The sequence below is a fragment of the Equus caballus genome, chromosome 11 (genome assembly GCF_041296265.1).
Source record: "Equus caballus isolate H_3958 breed thoroughbred chromosome 11, TB-T2T, whole genome shotgun sequence".
NCBI classification, from domain to species: Eukaryota; Metazoa; Chordata; class Mammalia; order Perissodactyla; family Equidae; genus Equus; species Equus caballus.
This window is the reverse complement of record NC_091694.1, coordinates 38,720,911-38,738,463: the sequence shown is the minus strand read 5'-3', so window position 1 is coordinate 38,738,463 and position 17,553 is coordinate 38,720,911. Positions and strand designations below refer to the sequence as shown.

General features: G+C 40.3%; 1 protein-coding gene across 1 annotated transcript; it reads left to right on the top strand.

Moving 5' to 3' along the window:
- The first annotated feature begins 11,138 nt into the window (after positions 1-11,138).
- LOC100071714 (C-C motif chemokine 7) lies at positions 11,139-12,864 on the top strand. The gene is made up of 3 exons (XM_005597581.3): positions 11,139-11,292; positions 12,065-12,182; positions 12,602-12,864. The coding sequence occupies exons 1-3, from the start codon at positions 11,217-11,219 to the stop codon at positions 12,705-12,707; spliced, it is 300 nt and encodes a 99-aa protein (XP_005597638.1). The 5' UTR covers positions 11,139-11,216; the 3' UTR covers positions 12,708-12,864.
- The last annotated feature ends 4,689 nt before the right edge of the window (positions 12,865-17,553 follow it).

Here is a 17,553-nt window from a genome sequence, read left to right as displayed (position 1 = left end):
AGGAGAAGAAAGAATTTGTGAGATAGAATGCAGGCCCTTTGAAATTATCTAGTCACAGGAGAACAAAGAAAAAAGAATTAAAAAGAGTGAAGAAAGCCTACATGTTTTATGAGATACCATCCAAAGAAACAATCGTGAATTATTGTGGTTCCAGAAGGAGAAGAAAGGGAGAAGGGGGCAGGAACCTTATTTAAAAAAAAAATAACGTCTGAGAACTTCCCAAATCCAGGGAGAAATTTAGATATCCAATTTCATGAAGTTCATAGGCTTCCAAACAAGCTCAACTTAAAGAGATCTTCTCCTTTGGGGCCGGCCCAGTGGTGCAGCGGTTAAGTGTGCATGTTCCGCTTCAGTGGCCCAGGGTCCGCAAGTTCAGATCCTGGTACAGACATGGCACTGCTTGGCAAGTATTCTTTTGATGAATTGACCCCTTTATCATTATATAATGACCTTCTTTGTCTCCTCTCACACTTTTTGGCTTAAACTCTATTTTGTCTGATATGAGTATAGCTACTCCTGTTCTCTTTTGGTCTTCCCTTGTATGGCATATCTTCTTTCATCACTTCACTTTGAGCCTAGATGTGCCCTTAAAGCTGAAGTGAGTCTCTTGTAGGAAGTATATAGTTGGATCTTGTTCTTTTTAATCCATTTAGCCACTCTACGCCTTTTTTGGAGAATTTAATCCATTCACATTTAGAGTAATTATTCACAGGTAAGGAGTTACTAATACCATCTTATTGTTTTCTGACTATTTGTAGTTCCCTTGTTCCTTTCTTTCTCTCTTACTGCTTTCCTTTGTGAATTGATGCTTTTCCCTAGTGGTGTGCTTTGATTCCCTTCTCTTTATCCTTTGCGTATCTACAGTAGGTTTTTGCTTGTGGTTATCATGAGGCTTACATAATATATCTTATAGATACAGCAGTGTATTTTATGCTGATAACACATTAACTTTGATTGCATACAAAAACTCTACCTTTTTACCCCTTTTATGTTTTTTATGTTACAATTAACTTCTTTATATGTTGTGTAGCCATTAACAAATTATTGTAGCTACAGTTATTTTTAATCATTTTGTCCTTTAACCTTTGTACTAGAGTTACGTGGTTAATTCACCATCATCTTACAGTATTGGAGTACTCTGAATTTGAATATATACTTACTTTACCAGTGTGTTGTATATTTCTTTATGTTTTTATATAACTAACTAGTGTCCTTTCATTTCAGCTTGAAGAAGTCCTTTCAGCATTTCTTGCGAGGCAGGTCTAGTGATGATGAACTCCCTCAGTTTTTGCTCGTCTGAGAAAGTCCTTATCATTACTTAATTTCTCAAGGACTGCTTTGCCTGGTAGAGTGTTCTTAGTCTGTGAAGTTTTTTTCTTTCAGCACTCTGATTATATCATCCCACTGTGTCCTGATTTTAAGGTTTCTGCTGAGAAATCTGCTGATAACCTTATGGGGATCCCTTTGTAAGTTCCAAGCTTCTTTTCTCTTGCTGCTTTTGAGATTTTCTCTTTGTCTTTGATTTTTGACAGTTTTATTACAATGTGTCTTGGAGAAGATGGTTTTTTTTTTTTTTTGAGGAAGATTAGCCCTGAGCTAACACCTCTGCCAATCCTCCTCTTTTTGCTGAGGAAGACTGGCCCTGAGCTAACACCCATGCCCATCTTCGTCCACTTTATATGTGGGACGCCTGCCACAGCATGGCTTTTGCCAAGCGGTACCATGTCTGCACCCAGGATCCAAACCAGCAAACATCAGGCCACCGAAGCAGAACATGCAAACTTAACCACTGTGCCACCAGGCTGGCCCCTAGTAGGCGACTTAAATACTCCACTTTCAACAGCAGATATATCATCCAAACAGAAAACCAATAAGGAAACATTGGATTTGAACTATACTTTAACCAAATGTGACTAACAGACATATACAGACCTTCCCATCAAACAGCAGCAGAATACACATTCTTCTCAATTGCACACAGAACATTCTCCAGGATAGATCACATGATAGGTAAAATAAGTCTTAGCAAACATAAGAGGGTTGAAATCATGCCAAGTATTTTTTCCAAACACAATGATATGAAACTATAAATCAATAACAGCAGGAAAACTGGAAAACTCACAAATATAGAAATTAGAAAACTCACTCCTGAATAACTGATGGGTCAAAGAAGAAATCAAAGGGAAAATTTTTAAAAATCTTGAAAAAACGAAAATGACAATACAGCATACTAAAACTTATGCAATGCAGCAAAAGTAGTTCTAAGAGAGAAGTTTATAGTGATAAACACCAAAATTAAGAAAAAAGAAAGATTTCAAATTCCTAGAAACATACAACTTACCAAGATCAAATCATGAAGAGGTAGAAAATCTGAGCAGACCAATAATGAGTGAAAAAGTTGAATCAGTAACCAAAAACATCTCAACAAATAAAAGCCCAGGACCAGATGGTTTCCCTGGTGAATTCTGCTAAACATTTAAAGAAGAACTAATGCCAACCCTTCTCAAACTCTTCCAAAATATTGAAGAGTCCAAACTAATGAGGCCAGCATTACCCTGATATCAAAGGTAGATAAGGACACTACAAGAAAAAAAAGCTACAAGCCAATATCCCTGATGAATATACATGCAAAAATTCTCAAGAAAATATAAGCAAGTTTAATTCAACAGCACATTAAAGGTATCTTGTACTATGATCAAGTGGGATTTATCCTGGGATGCAAGGATGGTTCAGCATACACAAATCAATAAACATCATACACTACTTTAATAGAATGAAAGATAATAATCATATGATCCTCTCAATAGATGCAGAAGGAGTATTTGACAAAATACAACATACTTTAATGATGAAAACTCTCAAAAAATTGTGTATAGAAGGAGTGTACTTCAACATAATGAAGTCTACATGTGACAGTCTCACAGCTAACATCATACTCAACAGTGAAACAGTGAAAGCTTTTCCTCTAAGATCAGGAAGAAGATAAAGGTGCCCACTCCTGCCACTCTTATTCAGCATAGTACTGGAAGTCCTAGCCAGAGCAATCAGGCAACAAAAAGAAATAAAATAAAAAGAAAGGAAGAAGTTAAATTGCTTCCATTTGCAGATGATATGATCTCATATCTAGAAAATCCTAAGACTTTACCAAAAAAACTGTTAGAACTAATCAAAAAATTCAGTAAAGTTGTAGGAGACAACATCAACATACAGAAATCAGTTGTGTTTCTATATATGAAAAACAAAATATCTTAGAAATAAAGAAAACAATCCCATTCACAATAGCTTCAAAAACAATAAAACATTTAGGAATAAATTTAACCAAGGAGGTGAAAGATCAGTACACTGAAGATTATGGGACTTTGATGAAAGAAACTGAGGAAGACAAAAATAAATTGGAAGTTATCCAACATTCATAGATAGGAAGAATTAAAATTATTATAGTGTCCATATTGCTGAAAGTCATCTATAGATTCAATGCAATTCCTATCAAAATTCCAACAAGTCGCAAAAAATTTAAGAAGATTGAAGTATTACCAAACATCTTTTCTGACCACAGTGGTATGAAACTAGAAATCAACTACAGGAAGAAAATTGGAAAAGCCACAAATATGTGGAGATTAAACAAAATTCTGCTGAACAACCATTGGATCAACAAAGAAATCAAAGGAGAAATCAAAAAATACCTGGAGACAGGAGGCCTGCCCAGTGGCGTAGTGGTTAAAGTCCACGCACTCCACTTCAGTGGCCTAGGGTTCACAGGTTTGGATCCTGGGTGCAGACCTAGCACTGCTTGTTAAGCCATGCTGTGGTGGCATCTCACATAAAGTAGAGGAAGATTGGCATGGATGTTAGCTCAGTGACAATCTTCCTCAAGCAAAAAGAGGAAGATTGGCAGCAGATGTTAGCTCAAGGCCAACCTCCCTCACACGCACAGAAAACATCTGGAGACAAATGAAAATGAAAATACGACATGCCAAAATTTATGGGATACAGCAAAAGTAGTTCTAAGGGGGAAGTTTATAGCAATTCAGCAGTTACAGCAACCTCAACAAACAAGAAAAATCCCAAATAAACAGTCTCACAGTCCACCTAAAGGAACTGATCAAAGAAGAACAAAGAAAGCCTGAAATCAGTATAAGAAAAGAAATAATAAAAATCAGAGCAGAAATAAGTGAAATAGAGACTAAAAAAGAAAATAGAAAAATCAATGGAACTAAGAGCTGGTTCTTTGAAAAGAAAAAAAAATTGGCAAGGCTTAGCTAGACTCACCAAGAAAAAAAAGTGAGAGGGCTCAAATAAATAAAATCAGAAATGAAAGATGAGAAATTACAATGGAAATACAAAAAAATTATAAAAGGGAATACTACAAAAAGCTATACACCAACAAATTGGATAATCTGGATGAAATGGATAAATTCTTAGAATCATACAACCTTCCAAAACTGAATCAAGAAGAAATAGAGCATTTGAATACATCAATCACCAGTAAGGAGATTGAAACATTAATCAAAAAACTCCCAAAAAATAAAAGTCCAGGACCAGATGGCTTCCCTGGTGAATTCCAGCAAACATTCAAAGAAGACTTAATACCTACCCTTCTCAAACTCTTCCAAAAAACTGAAGAGGAGGGGAAGCTTCATAACATCATTATTGTTATTATTATTATTGTTGTTGTTGTTGTTATTTTACAAGGCCAACATTACCCTGATTCCAAAACCAGAAAAGGACAATACAAAAAAAGAAAATTATAATATTACTGATGAACACCGATGCAAAGATCCTCAACAAAATACTTGCAAATTGAATAAAACAACACATTAAAAAGATCACACACCATGATCAACTGGGATTTATTCCAGGGATGCAGGGATGGTTCAACATCCTCAAATCAATCAACGTGATACACCACATTAACAAAATGAAGAATAAAAATCACATGATCTTCCAAACAGATGCAGAGAAAGCATTTGACAAGATAAAGCATCCATTTATGATAAAAAAAACTCTGAATAAAATGGATATAGAAGGAAAGTACCTCAACATAATAAGGGCCGTATATGACAAATCCACACCTAACATCATACTCAATGGTGAAAAACTGAAAGCTATCCCTTAAAAACAGGAACCAGACATGGATGCCCCCTTTTGTCACTCTTATTTAACATAGTATTGGAAGTTCTAACCAGAGCCATCCAGCAAGAAAAAGAAATAACAGTTACCCAAAACAGAAAAGAAGAAGTGAAACTGTCACTATTTCCATATGATATGATTTTAAATATAGAAAACCATCAAGAATCCACCAAAAATCTATTAGAAATAATAAACAAATACAGTAAAGTTGCAGGGTAGAAAATCAACATACAAAAATCAGTGGCATTTCTATACACTACCAATGAAATAGCAGAAAGAGAAATCAAGAATATAACCCCATTTACAATCTCCACAAAAAGAATAAAATACTTGGAATAAATTTAACTAAACAGGTGAAAAACCTGTACACTGAAAACTATAAAACACTGTGGAAAGAAATCAAAGAAGATGCAAAGAAATCAAAAGATATTCCATGCTCACAGATTGGAAGAACTAATGTAGTTAAAATGTCCATACTTCCTAAAGCAATCTACAGATTCACTGCAATCTCCATCAAAGTCCCGATAACATTTTGCATGGAAATAGAACAAAGAATCCTAAAATTTATACGGAACAACAAAAGACACTGAATAGCCAAAAGAATCCTGAGAAAAAAAGATCAAAGTTAGAGGTATCACACCCCTTGATTTAAAAATATACTACAAAGCTATAGCAGTCAAAACGGCATGGTACTGGCACAAAAACAGACACACAGATCAACGGAACAGAATCAAGAGCCCAGAAATAAACCCACATACCTATGGACAGCTAATTTTTGATAAAAGAGCCAAGAACATACAATGGAGAAAAGAAAGTCTCTTCAATAAATAGTGTTGGGAAAACTGGACAGTCGTGCAAAAAAAAATGAAAGTAGAACATACACAAAAATTAACTCAAAATGGATTAAAAATGTGAATGTAAGACCTGAAACCATAAAACTCCTAGAAGAAAACATAGGCAGTATGCTCTTTGACATCAGTCTTAGCAGTATCTTTTTGAATGCCATGTCTCTCCAGGCAAGGGAATCAAGAGAAAAAATAAACTAATGGGACTGCATCAAACTAAAAAGCCTATAGTGATGGAACCATTAAAAAAATGAAAATACTACATGAAAATTGGGAGAAGTTATTTGCAAATTGCATACCTGATTTGGGGTTAATATCCAAAATATATAAAGAACTCATACAACTCAACAAAAACAACAAAAAACTCCAACTAAAAAATGAACAAAGTATCTGAACAGACATTTTTCCAAAGAAGATACACAGATGGCCAACAGGAATATGAAAAGATGCTCGGAATCACTAATTATTAGGGAAATGTAAATCAAAACTACAATGAGATATCACCTCACACCTGTCAGAATGGCTGTAATTAAAAAGCCAAGAAGTACCAAGTATTGGAGAGAATATGGAGAAAAGGGAACACTCAAACATTGCTGGTGGGAATGTAAACTGGTGAAGCTAGTATGGACAACAGTATGGAGATTCCTCAAAAAATTAAGAATATAACTATTATATGATCCAACTCTACCACTTCTGGGTATTTATCTAAAGAACACAAAAACACTAATTCAAAAAGATATTTGAACCCCTATGTTCATTGCAACATTGTTTATAACAGCCAATACTTGGAAACAACCTAAGTGGCCATCAATTGATGAGTGGATAGGAAAGATATGGTATATATACACAATGGAATACTACTCAGCTATAAAAAAGACGAAATCTTGCCATTTGTGACAACATGGATGGACCTTGAGGGTATTATGCTAAGCAAAATAAGTCAAAGGGAGAAAGTCAAATACCATATGCTTTCCCTCATAAGTGGAAGATAAAAACAACAACAAAAAACAAACATGTAAATATAAAGATTAAATTAGCAGTTAGAAGAAGGGAGGGCAGATTAGTATGGAATTAGTATGGAAAACTGTACAGAGGTTCCTTAAAAAATTAAAAATAGAACTACCAGACGATCCTACAATTCCGCTTCTGGGCATATATCCAAAGGAAATGAAATCAGGATTTCAGAGATATCTGCTCTCCTGTATTCATTGCAGCATTATTCACAAAAGCTAAGATATAAAAACAACCTAAGCATCTATCACTGGGTGAATGGACAAAGATATGTATATGTGTATGTGTGTATGTATATATACACATACACAATGCAATATTATTCAGCCATGAGAAACAAGGAAATCCACCCATTTGCAACAACATGGATGGACCTTGACGTCATTATGCTAAGTGAAATATGTCAGACAGAGAAAGACAAATATTGTATGATCTCACTTAAATGTGGAATCTAAAAAAGCTGAAACTGGGGCTGGCCCAGTGGTGCAGTGGTTAAGTGCACACATTCTGCTTCAGTGGCCTGGGGTTCGCTGGTTCAGATCCCGCGTGCAGACATGGCACCACTTGGCACGCCATGCTGTGGTAGGTGTCCCACATATAAAGTAGAGGAAGATGGGCATGGATGATAGCTCAGGGCCAGTCTTCCTCAGCAAAAAGAGGAGGATTGGCAGGAGTTAGCTCACGGCTAATCTTCCTCAAAAAAAAAAAAATCACAAAGCTAAAATCATAGAAACAGAGAGTAGAATGGTGGTTGCCAAGGGCTGGAGGATGGAGCAAATGGGGAGATGTTTGTCAAAGGGTACAAACTCCTAGTTATAAGATGAGTAAGTTCTGGGGATCTGATGTACAGCATAGTTACTATAATTAACAATACTGTATTATATACTTTCAAGTTGCTAAAAAAGTAGATCTAAAATGTTCTCACCACACACAAAAATGTGAGGTGACGGAGGTGTTAACTAACCATATTGTTGTAATTATTTCATATATGTGTATCAACTCTTCATGTTTTACACCTTAAACATATATAATGTTCTAAGTAAATTATCTCAATAAAGCTGGGGGGAAGGGGAGAATGAATATATTCCAAAAGAAAGTAATGGAGGGGTTGAGGGGCAAAGAAGATATAAGCATATAGGAAAAAGAAAGCAAAATGTCAGATGTTAGTCCTACCTTATCATTAATTACACTAAATGTAAAAGGATTAATCTCTTCAACCAAAACGCAAAGATTGGGTGAATGGATTTTAAAAATCAATCAACTATATGCTGGCTACTAGAAACACAATGTAGGTTCAAAAGCTCAAAGAATTTGAAAGTAAAAAGGTAGGAAAAGACACATCATGCAAACATTAACCAAAAGAGCATTAGTGGCTATACTATTGTCTAACAAATAGATTTTAAGACAAAAATTGTTACTAGAGACAAAGAAGGATATTTTATAATGATAAAGGGTTAAAAATACGTTTTTAAACTCTAAAAATAAATTAACCATTTCTGCCTTTGGGTGCCAACAATGTAGAAGGATTTTGTCCTTTTCTTGTGTGTTTTCAATTTTGCCATATTTTCTAAAATCAACTGACATTGATTTTAAATCATTACAAAGTGTTTTTACAAAATTCTGTCACAAAACTAACAGTCTCTTATTTATTCCATTCCAAGCTCCTATGGATGTCAAGCACAGACTTTTCCATAGTGAACACAAGCTGGCATTTTTCCCTGGGGTCTTAGGCAGAGACATCCTGGGGGACTTCACTTGAGATTTTATGAAGGAGAGAGGTTGGATGAACTGGACTCATCAGTACTTCCTTGACCTGCTGAACAGGTGAACAGACACATCCAGGGAAGTTATTCTCTGGGCAGGACCCCTGTACCCTGCCCCAGGTTTGTGGATCATCAGTAGGTTATCCATGACAGCTGTCTCCTGGAACAGAAAAAGCCAAGGGAGAGAGTTCTGAGTCTTAGAAGCACCAAGTAGATGGAATATACACACCGGATTAGAAAATAAGCTATTGGGATGGGTTACATGAGAGTGGGCAGAGAAGACTCCATGGATAAGGAGATAGGATGTAGATTGAATCTCCACCAATTTCTGGAACTGCGAGTAATAGAAATTTGAAAAAGAGCTAATGGAGATAGTAGCATGAGCAAAGTCACAGAGGTAAAAATAAACTTGATAGAAATCTAAAGGCAGAATAAAAGCCTTGAATTGCTTCAAGTCAGTGTTCCAGGTTGTATAATGCCCTTATCTCTCCCACTGAAGAATTTTCCTCCCTCACATCCCACGTCTATTGTGGGCAATCCAATTATAGGTTTGAAGGGCCATGCAGGGCCTCTTGTCAAACCCCTTTTCATCACTATCACCAGCAATTAGTTGATGATCTTGTAATGTATGTGTGTAAAGGAAGATACTTTGAGATGGGTAACTGGACTTCTGGTTTTCAAAATCTATCCTTTGGATCCCTCAGATTTGTGTGGGGAGTACGATGTGGAGACTCCGGCCTCTGCGTCAAACTGTGTAAGTCCACTTAGATTTTGTTCATAAATTTGGCTTCCCTATATTCTTTTACTTGGAATAATATTTTCCTAGATAATCAGATATTTTGAAAAGCATGGCATGCCACAATCTTCACATGCCTTGCAGTTCTGATAGCCTATGAAACAGATAGTGATTTTAAAACATGTCTGCAAATTCTTTTATACCCCTTGCATTAAGAGATGGTGTCTACATTCCCTAGCCTTGCACCTGGGAGCCTTAAACCATCATATGAAACATCCAGCCATGTGGACAGACCACTGGAGAGATGAGAGACAGAGAGAGAGGAAGGGAGAGAGAGAGATACGCTTCCATCTGGTCCAACTCCCAGCTGTTTAAGTCCTCAGCCCAGACAACGGAGAGTGAGTGAAGCCCTTGAGATGACCCTGTTACCATACAAAGGGCGTTATCTGCTCGCCGCAAGACAAAAGCCAATAGCCAAGAGGTAAGATGGCGGCAGAGAAAGGGCATTTTATTAAGCAATAAGCTAGCAAATCAGAAGATTGCGGGACTAGTATCCTAAAGAACCTTCTTAAATGAGGCATAGAATCTTGAAGCAGTTCCATAGGCCAGTGGGTTATAGCGGAGGGAGTTAAGAATGTTGACCCTCTGGGGTTGCAGACTAGGAATCGCCACACCAGGTCTTTCAGTTGTCATTGATGGTGGCTACAGCATAGACTCTGTGTCCAGGCATCATCACATTCCCAAGGAACTCAAAAGAACGAAGTTATCATCTTATCACACCTGGCAGGTATATGCAAAAGCAGGGGCCGTACAATCTGCAGAGCAAGTGGACCTCCTGGAGGGCGCACATCCAGCAGGGTTAGTACGTTAGAGGTCATGCAAAGTTACAACATGATTTCTTTTCTACAATATGGCTTCCCTCATGTCAACCTTGTGTTGAGCCGGTATCAACCTCAATCCTAGCCATCACCCAAACGTGAAGATGTAAAAGATCCCTGAGTGAGAATTGCCTTGCTGAGGCCAGTCAACCCCCGCATTCAAGAGCGAAACCGATGACTGTCATTGTCTTAAGTCACTGTTTTCACATGGGTTGTTACACAGTAATAGAATAGACACTACAATTTTAGGTATTATTCTTCTAAGAATACTGAATTCTATTTTGCTAATGTGCTATTATCCTATTTCTCTCTGGGTGTTGGAAAAATCAGCAGGATTTGAAGCAGTGAAAGATTTTTTAGTCCATTTTAGAGCCCAGCCAAAGTTTTGGGGGGAGCCTCTTTCTGGACCCCAGGGCCCTGGGGATGCTGAAAGGGAAACTGGGAAAATCTCTTGCATCTCCTTGATCTTGGTATCCTTTTACTACAGAAAGTGTTTCATTTCAAAAAGGCAGAACCCTTAATAACAGCCATAGATCACATGCGGTGGTTTCTGTGGGCACAGCCCCCGCCTCACTGGCGATTCTGACCTTGGATGGAAAACCAGCCCACACCAACTTACACTTTTCTCTTTCATTTCCTAACATCCTTCTCAGGGCAGGGTGATGGCTCAGCAGGTTTATTACTACATCCTGTGATTCATTCAGAAGAACAAGGGACTCTCCCCTACTGAATTTTTCCCTTTTCCTGTCTGCTCCTATAAAAGGCAGGCAGAGCAGCCAGAGAAACAGAGAGGCTGAGACCAGCCCAGAAACCAACAGCTCTCACGCTGAAGCTCACATCCTCGCCCTCCAGCATGAAGGTCTCCGCAGCCCTCCTGTGCCTGCTGCTCACCGCGGCCACCTTCAGCACCCAGGTGCTGGCTCAGCCAGGTAAGCCCCCGTCTCCTTCCCTCTGAAGCACATCGCCCCATCTCTGGCTTATCACGGGCCATCAGAGTAGAAGGGTACCCACGGTCTCACTCTTAACAACTGCCTTTTTAAGATCGGGAAGGTCAGAGAAGGATAAGGGGTGAGCCTGATCACACAGCTGCTCCTGGCCAGAGTCTGGGCGAGAATTCCAGCTGTGGACGCCAAATCCAGCTCCTCCCCAGACTCCAGCTCTGTAAACACAGCCTCAGTGCAGTTACTGCCCTGGCTCCCTTCAACAGTGTTTAGGGACTGGGGTGATCAAGAGGGGGGGCCTCTGGTGGTGGGTGTGCAGGGTATTTCCAGATATGGGGGAGTGCAGAGCAGGAGACCCAGAACCTGGGCTGTGCTTCATTCAGTCCAGCTTCCAGAGACACAGCTCTGCAGAGGCAATGGGTATCAGGGAAAGTCATGATGGAAATGATTACTTGCAGTCGAATGAGGGACCCATAGCTAGAGTCCCCTTGCCCCAAGAAATGGAATTATTCCACTAGCCTCTCCCAGCAACACCCAGAGTTGTCTTCCATTCCTCCTCAATTAATGATGGTGCCTTTCCATTTTACACTCCATGCAAGTGAGACAGAGAGTTTAAGGCATGTCTCAAAGGATAGTGACACTGGACTTGGGGTGGGTGGCCTTCTTTCCCATTGACTTCTCCTTCCTCCTGCTTGCTCCTTCATAAATAGAAAGCCCCAGCACACATTCTAAACAGCCTTTTGTTGTTGTTTCATTGTAGATGGAATTAATACCTCAACGACCTGCTGCTACAGATTCATCAATAAGAAGATCCCCATCCAGAAGCTGGAGAGCTACAGAAGAGTCACCAGCAGCTACTGTCCCCAGGAAGCTGTGATGTGAGTGGCCCCTGACCACCCAGACTCATCCCTCAGTTCTGAGTTCTTCTCCCGGGCAGTGATAGGGTTATTATCAAATTGAGTTAGAATTAAACCTTCAGGTGCTTAGACCCTCTCTAATCCAATTCCAGAAATTTTCCAATGGGAAAATTGAACTCATGAAAAGAGAGACTTGCCGCTCCCAGTTCCCTGTCTAGCCATTGGTTCAGATCTCAGTTGCTTCATCCAGGAGCCAACACGGCTTCACCTCGGCCAGCAAAAGCAGCTGCCCTCCCTGAAGTCCCTTCTTTCTTCTCCATCCCTGGGCCAGCGCTACCTAATGAGCCTAATGGGCCGGGCCAATTTCCCATAGAATAGGTTATGCTCCCAGGTCGAATCCTCAGAGTGCTGCCTCTCACTGTGCCTTCTCTCCCTTACAGCTTCAAGACCAAACTGGCCAAACAGGTCTGTGCCGACCCCAAGCAAAAGTGGGTCCAGGATTTCACGAACTACCTGGACAAGAAAACCCGAACTCCAAAGCTTTAATTGCTCACGCCTGAACTGAAGCCAAGCTAGTACCTGAGAAACAACTAATTTATATTCCTATCCTTTCCAAGATGCACTCTGAGATTATCTTCTTATAATTCTAAGGAATGTGAGTTTTGTGGAATAATGTGAATTATAGTTTTTAAGTACTGCCTTATCTTTTTTTTAAGTTATTAATATTTTAATGTAATGTGCCATGGATTTGGCTGGGTTTTAAATGTAAAGCCTGGGACACAACGTCCCCCTCAGTCCTCTGAAAACTGCAGGCTGCTCCTCTCCTCTCTACCTCACTGTGGCGTTACGAAGCTCCTTGCACAAGACAATGCAAAGATTTTTGGTTTGGGTTTTTAGGAGGTGATGTGCTTATGAAACCATAATGTTATTATATAATTGAATATTTTTATTCGTATGTCTCTTGGGATTTCACATAAAATATGTTTTTGGATAAAAGTTGACTTTGATGGGGGTTTTTTTTTTCATTTGTAAAATAATAGCTTTATTTGAGGTATAATTCACATACCATACAATTCACCTAAAGTATACAATTCAGTAGTTCTTAGGATATTCGTAGAGTTGTGTAACCAGACTTTGATGGCTTTTTAAAGGATAAAGACAAAGCTGGCAATAACTGGGGAAGAAGGCGTGATTTTGGGAGGTAGGGCTTGGGTTCTGGAGGTGTGAGTATAAGGATGGGCGCTGGGCTTGCCTCCAGGCTGCGCTCACCTGCGTGTCAAGGAGAGTGAGGCAGGTTGGAGCCAGACGTAGCCAGCTACACATCTCCAGACCTGACAGCAGCTTCAGCCATTTGTTCAAATACCTTCTTTCTTTTCAAAGTCATTCCTTTTCTCACCATCCCAACTCTACCCGAAAGAGCTCCCCCCTCCACCCGCGGCGTCCCTCCCCCCACCGCCGACGCCCTCCCCCGCTTCTCCCCGTCTCATCTATTGCATCAGCTTTGTGGCTGGCTGGTTTTCCCCTTCTAATCAGTCCTTGAATCCAAAATAATACAAACATCACTTGCATTGAGAAATCAGGGAGGGGACTGACAGATGACCTTACATGTTCCCTTCCACATCCACTGAGAACCCCATATCTTAAAAATTTCTATCTCAGCAAGCTGAGGAAGAACAAGGAGGGTGAGGACCCTGCAGCCAAGGCAGGATACTGACAAACCCTTGATAACTTCAAGCTGAGCTTCTTGGAGACAGATGATTTGCATCAAAGCCCCAAGGAGAAATCTCAAAGTGTCAGGAGAAATCAGGCTCCTTAGTGCCAAGCAGACAATTTATTGGTGACCATTTACTGCCAAGGGGTGTCATCTCAAATTGCAGTGGAGAACAACTGGAGGCCGACCAGAAGTAGGAGGAGAAATAAATAGCTGTTAGAGCATCCTGAGACACAGCAAGCCCTCTGGTGCAGGCAAATATTAAGCAGAGTGTCAGACAGTAGGCCAGGCAAGGGGAGATGAGCTCCATGTACCCAAGCCCAAGCAGAATCTGCTCACACTCTCTTTGTCAAGCCGTATCTCTTCATTTTCAAGGACTTCTAAACACACTTGTCCTCATGTAGGCCTGGATCCCTTGTCCCCTTCAGGCACAGAGGATTAGAGAGAAATTCCAAAACACAGCCAGGATCAGAGGCTGATACATAATTGGGCATTGAGTTTCATGGGATTCAAAGATAGGACCAGTTATATCACCAATGTTCCTAATAACTTTGGGCAAGTTACTTTACCTGACTAGGTCCCCATAAATGGAGATTGACAGAAGACCGATGGCTCTCATACTGGTGTCACCATCACTTAGACACTAAGGAAAACACAGATTTCCAGTACCATCCAAAGATTCTGGTACGGAGTGTTGGGTGGGGAAGGGGCCCCTTCCATCTTTAACTTGTTCTCAGCCACATCTGTGGGCTGGTGATGGGATATGCTTGAGGCTCCCCGATGTTCTGTCTTTCAGATCAGTGCAGCCTCTGGGCTTGACCTGTGCCTCCGGCTTAGACGGGACAAGTGCCTTTTGTTTGAACTTTCCCTCCTCCTAGACTTGGCTGTTGGGCATTCACTAGTCCTGAAGTGGCAGGGCCTCTAAATGCCCGCCACATATCCATGTACATTTCCACATTTTCCAGCCTAAACAGCATTTATTGGGGAGCCATGAGACTGAATTCTAACCAATTGGATGAGAGCTGCAATGATGCAGCCACTTCCAGACACAGCCCTCATAAATGACTTATACCTCCAGCCTTCTCTTCCTCTGTCAAGCTGACCCTGGAGGGAAAGTGTTCCTTAAAGCTCAGCTTCCAGGTGGGGGCAGCCAACGTTCCCAAGTCACTGGTGAGCGCTTGGAGGAGTCACCTGACCTACCCTGCACTATGACATGAGAAAGAAATAATCCTTCATTGTATTAAGCCACTGAAATTTGGAGCCTAGCTTAACCCTGTTAATAAAAGAACTGATACCATGAGCATGTGTTGCCATTAAAAACCTAGATTATGTGGCATTGACTAGTCATTCAGCAGCAGGCAGCGAAGAAGCCAATATTTCAAGTTGAAAAGGAGATTCATGTTACCAAGAGTCAGAGCTGTGAAGTCCTGTCTGCTGAAACTGTGGCTCCAGGGAGAGAGTTTGAAAAATACGCATTAGTAATGTGATTGTTGTTTTTGTCTGCATGTGTTAAGGTATTGCAAGAAAGAGATGAGCTCAGGAAAAAATTGACTGGTCTTAAAGTAGAAATGAGATGGGGTAAAGTGGACAAATTCAGGACCTTACATTGTTAGAAAAGCCCCCTGTTTCTAGGTCCCAAACATTAAAAGAAGGTATTTAAGTAAAAAAAGTAAAAAGATTTCAGTAATAAAAATCTAGCAAGAAACTTCTAGTTGGATGAAGAACCTTAGGGCAAAAATCAGATTAAAGTTGTAGACTTGCCATTTCAAGCCTCATTAAGAGGAGGGAGAGAGAGAGGGGAAAGTGCAGAAAAATAATTTGAGGACTATATTTAGAAAGAAGCTTGGGCTGTGGCTGCAGGTATATGGAATTGGCTGGGGAGAAAGACATCAGAAGTTTGTTAAGTTAAGGAGAACTGATACTATACTGCCAATAAAACCATGAATCAGCCTGGAGTGAAAGAAAAAAGAAGGCGGCATTGACAGTTCAGAATGAAAACAAACTCCAAGCACTACCATGCAGCAAGCTGTCTTCAGAGGCTACAGAACCCCCTGGGAGAACACGTCTGTCTTCCACACCCACTTCAGAGGTGGCCAAGGGGAGTAATGTAAAAGGAGGGACCTCACAAGGGCAATCAGGAGCCAGCATCAAAAAGAAAAAAGAGTGGGTCTGGCCCTGTAGCCTAGTGGTTAAGTTTGGCACGCTCTGCTTCAGTGGCCTGGGTTCGGTTCCCAGCTGTGGACCTACACCACTCGTCAGCAGCCATGCTGTGGTGACAACCCATACACAAAAAAGAGGAAGACTGCCATAGATGTTAGTTTGGGGCAAATCTTCCTCAGCAAAAAAAAAAAAAAAAAAAGACAAAGGAACTCCCCTAAATTGCAGAATCAAGCCTACTGAAAGGTGAGGGACTTTTACAATACCTGCCTAAAGAACTGCAGGGTTGCTGCAGAGCATTGGCCACTGGTGTCTACCATCTTTCCCTCCATGAATGAGAGTGTTCACTGCAAGTACTCTGTCCTTTTCAAATTTGTTATATTGGAGAAAGGACAAATAACTTGTCTTTTTAGTTCACAAGTCACTGGACAAAGTAGATCCATGTCCTCATCTGACAGGGAAGACCACCTGCCACTCAGGGGTCCCGGGCAGTTAGGTTGATGCAATGACTGTATGGGACTTTGGGTTATCTCACTTGTGGGTGGATTAATGGTATTAACTTACGATGAGAAGAAGCAAGCAAAGGCCAGTCTGTGACAGAAACCATTAGTCTTCACCAAATATTCATGCACTTATCTTCATTCCTCAGCCTCTGTTGCAGTTAAACTAGAGTAGTATGATGAGTTAAGGCCAACAGGATGTTGATGGATGTAATATAAGCTGCCTCCAGGCCTGGTTCTTTAAAACATCCTACACAATCTGTCAACCATCTCTTCTCGCCTCAGTGAACTTAGAGGCCACTTGGCCCAGATGATGGCTATAATTTATAAGCAGCCTGGATCTCTGAAGAAAGTACCTTTGGCAAGCTGCCTGACCAACATCAGGCTGTGATGTAAACAAAAGATAAATATCTGTTGCAGTAAGCCGACGAGCTTTTTGTGTTGGTTATTGTTGTTGAAGCACAGGCTAGCATTCCCATGACCAATTGGCTCAGGGAAATGCCTTCAGCATTCTGTGCCTCAGTTTTCACCTTTGTACAAAAGAACAAAGCTGATTGCCCCAGGAAGACTACGTGAGATAATGTAACAGTAAGAATATTTTAAATCAAAGAGCTTGGGTTTCTCTCTGGGCCACTTGGAGAAGCAGGCTTCACTTTTATCAAGGATTTCACAGAAAGGGAAGTTGCTTAACCTCATTTTTCTCATTTTTGAAGTGGACTTAATTAGAATATAGTCATTTGTCACTTAACAATTCAGATACATTCTGAGAAATGTGTCATCAGGCAATTTTGTCATTGTGTGAACATCATCGAGTGTGCTTACACAAACCTAGATGGTATAGCCTACGACACACCTAGGCCATATGGTACGAATCTTATGGGACCACCATCAAATATGCGGTCTGTTGTTGACTGAAGCGTCAGTATGCGGTGCATGACTGTGCCTACTTCATAGGTTTGTTGAGAGGATTAAATGAGTCAACCCATGTGAAATGAAATAATATAGTGGCTTGCACAAATTAGCA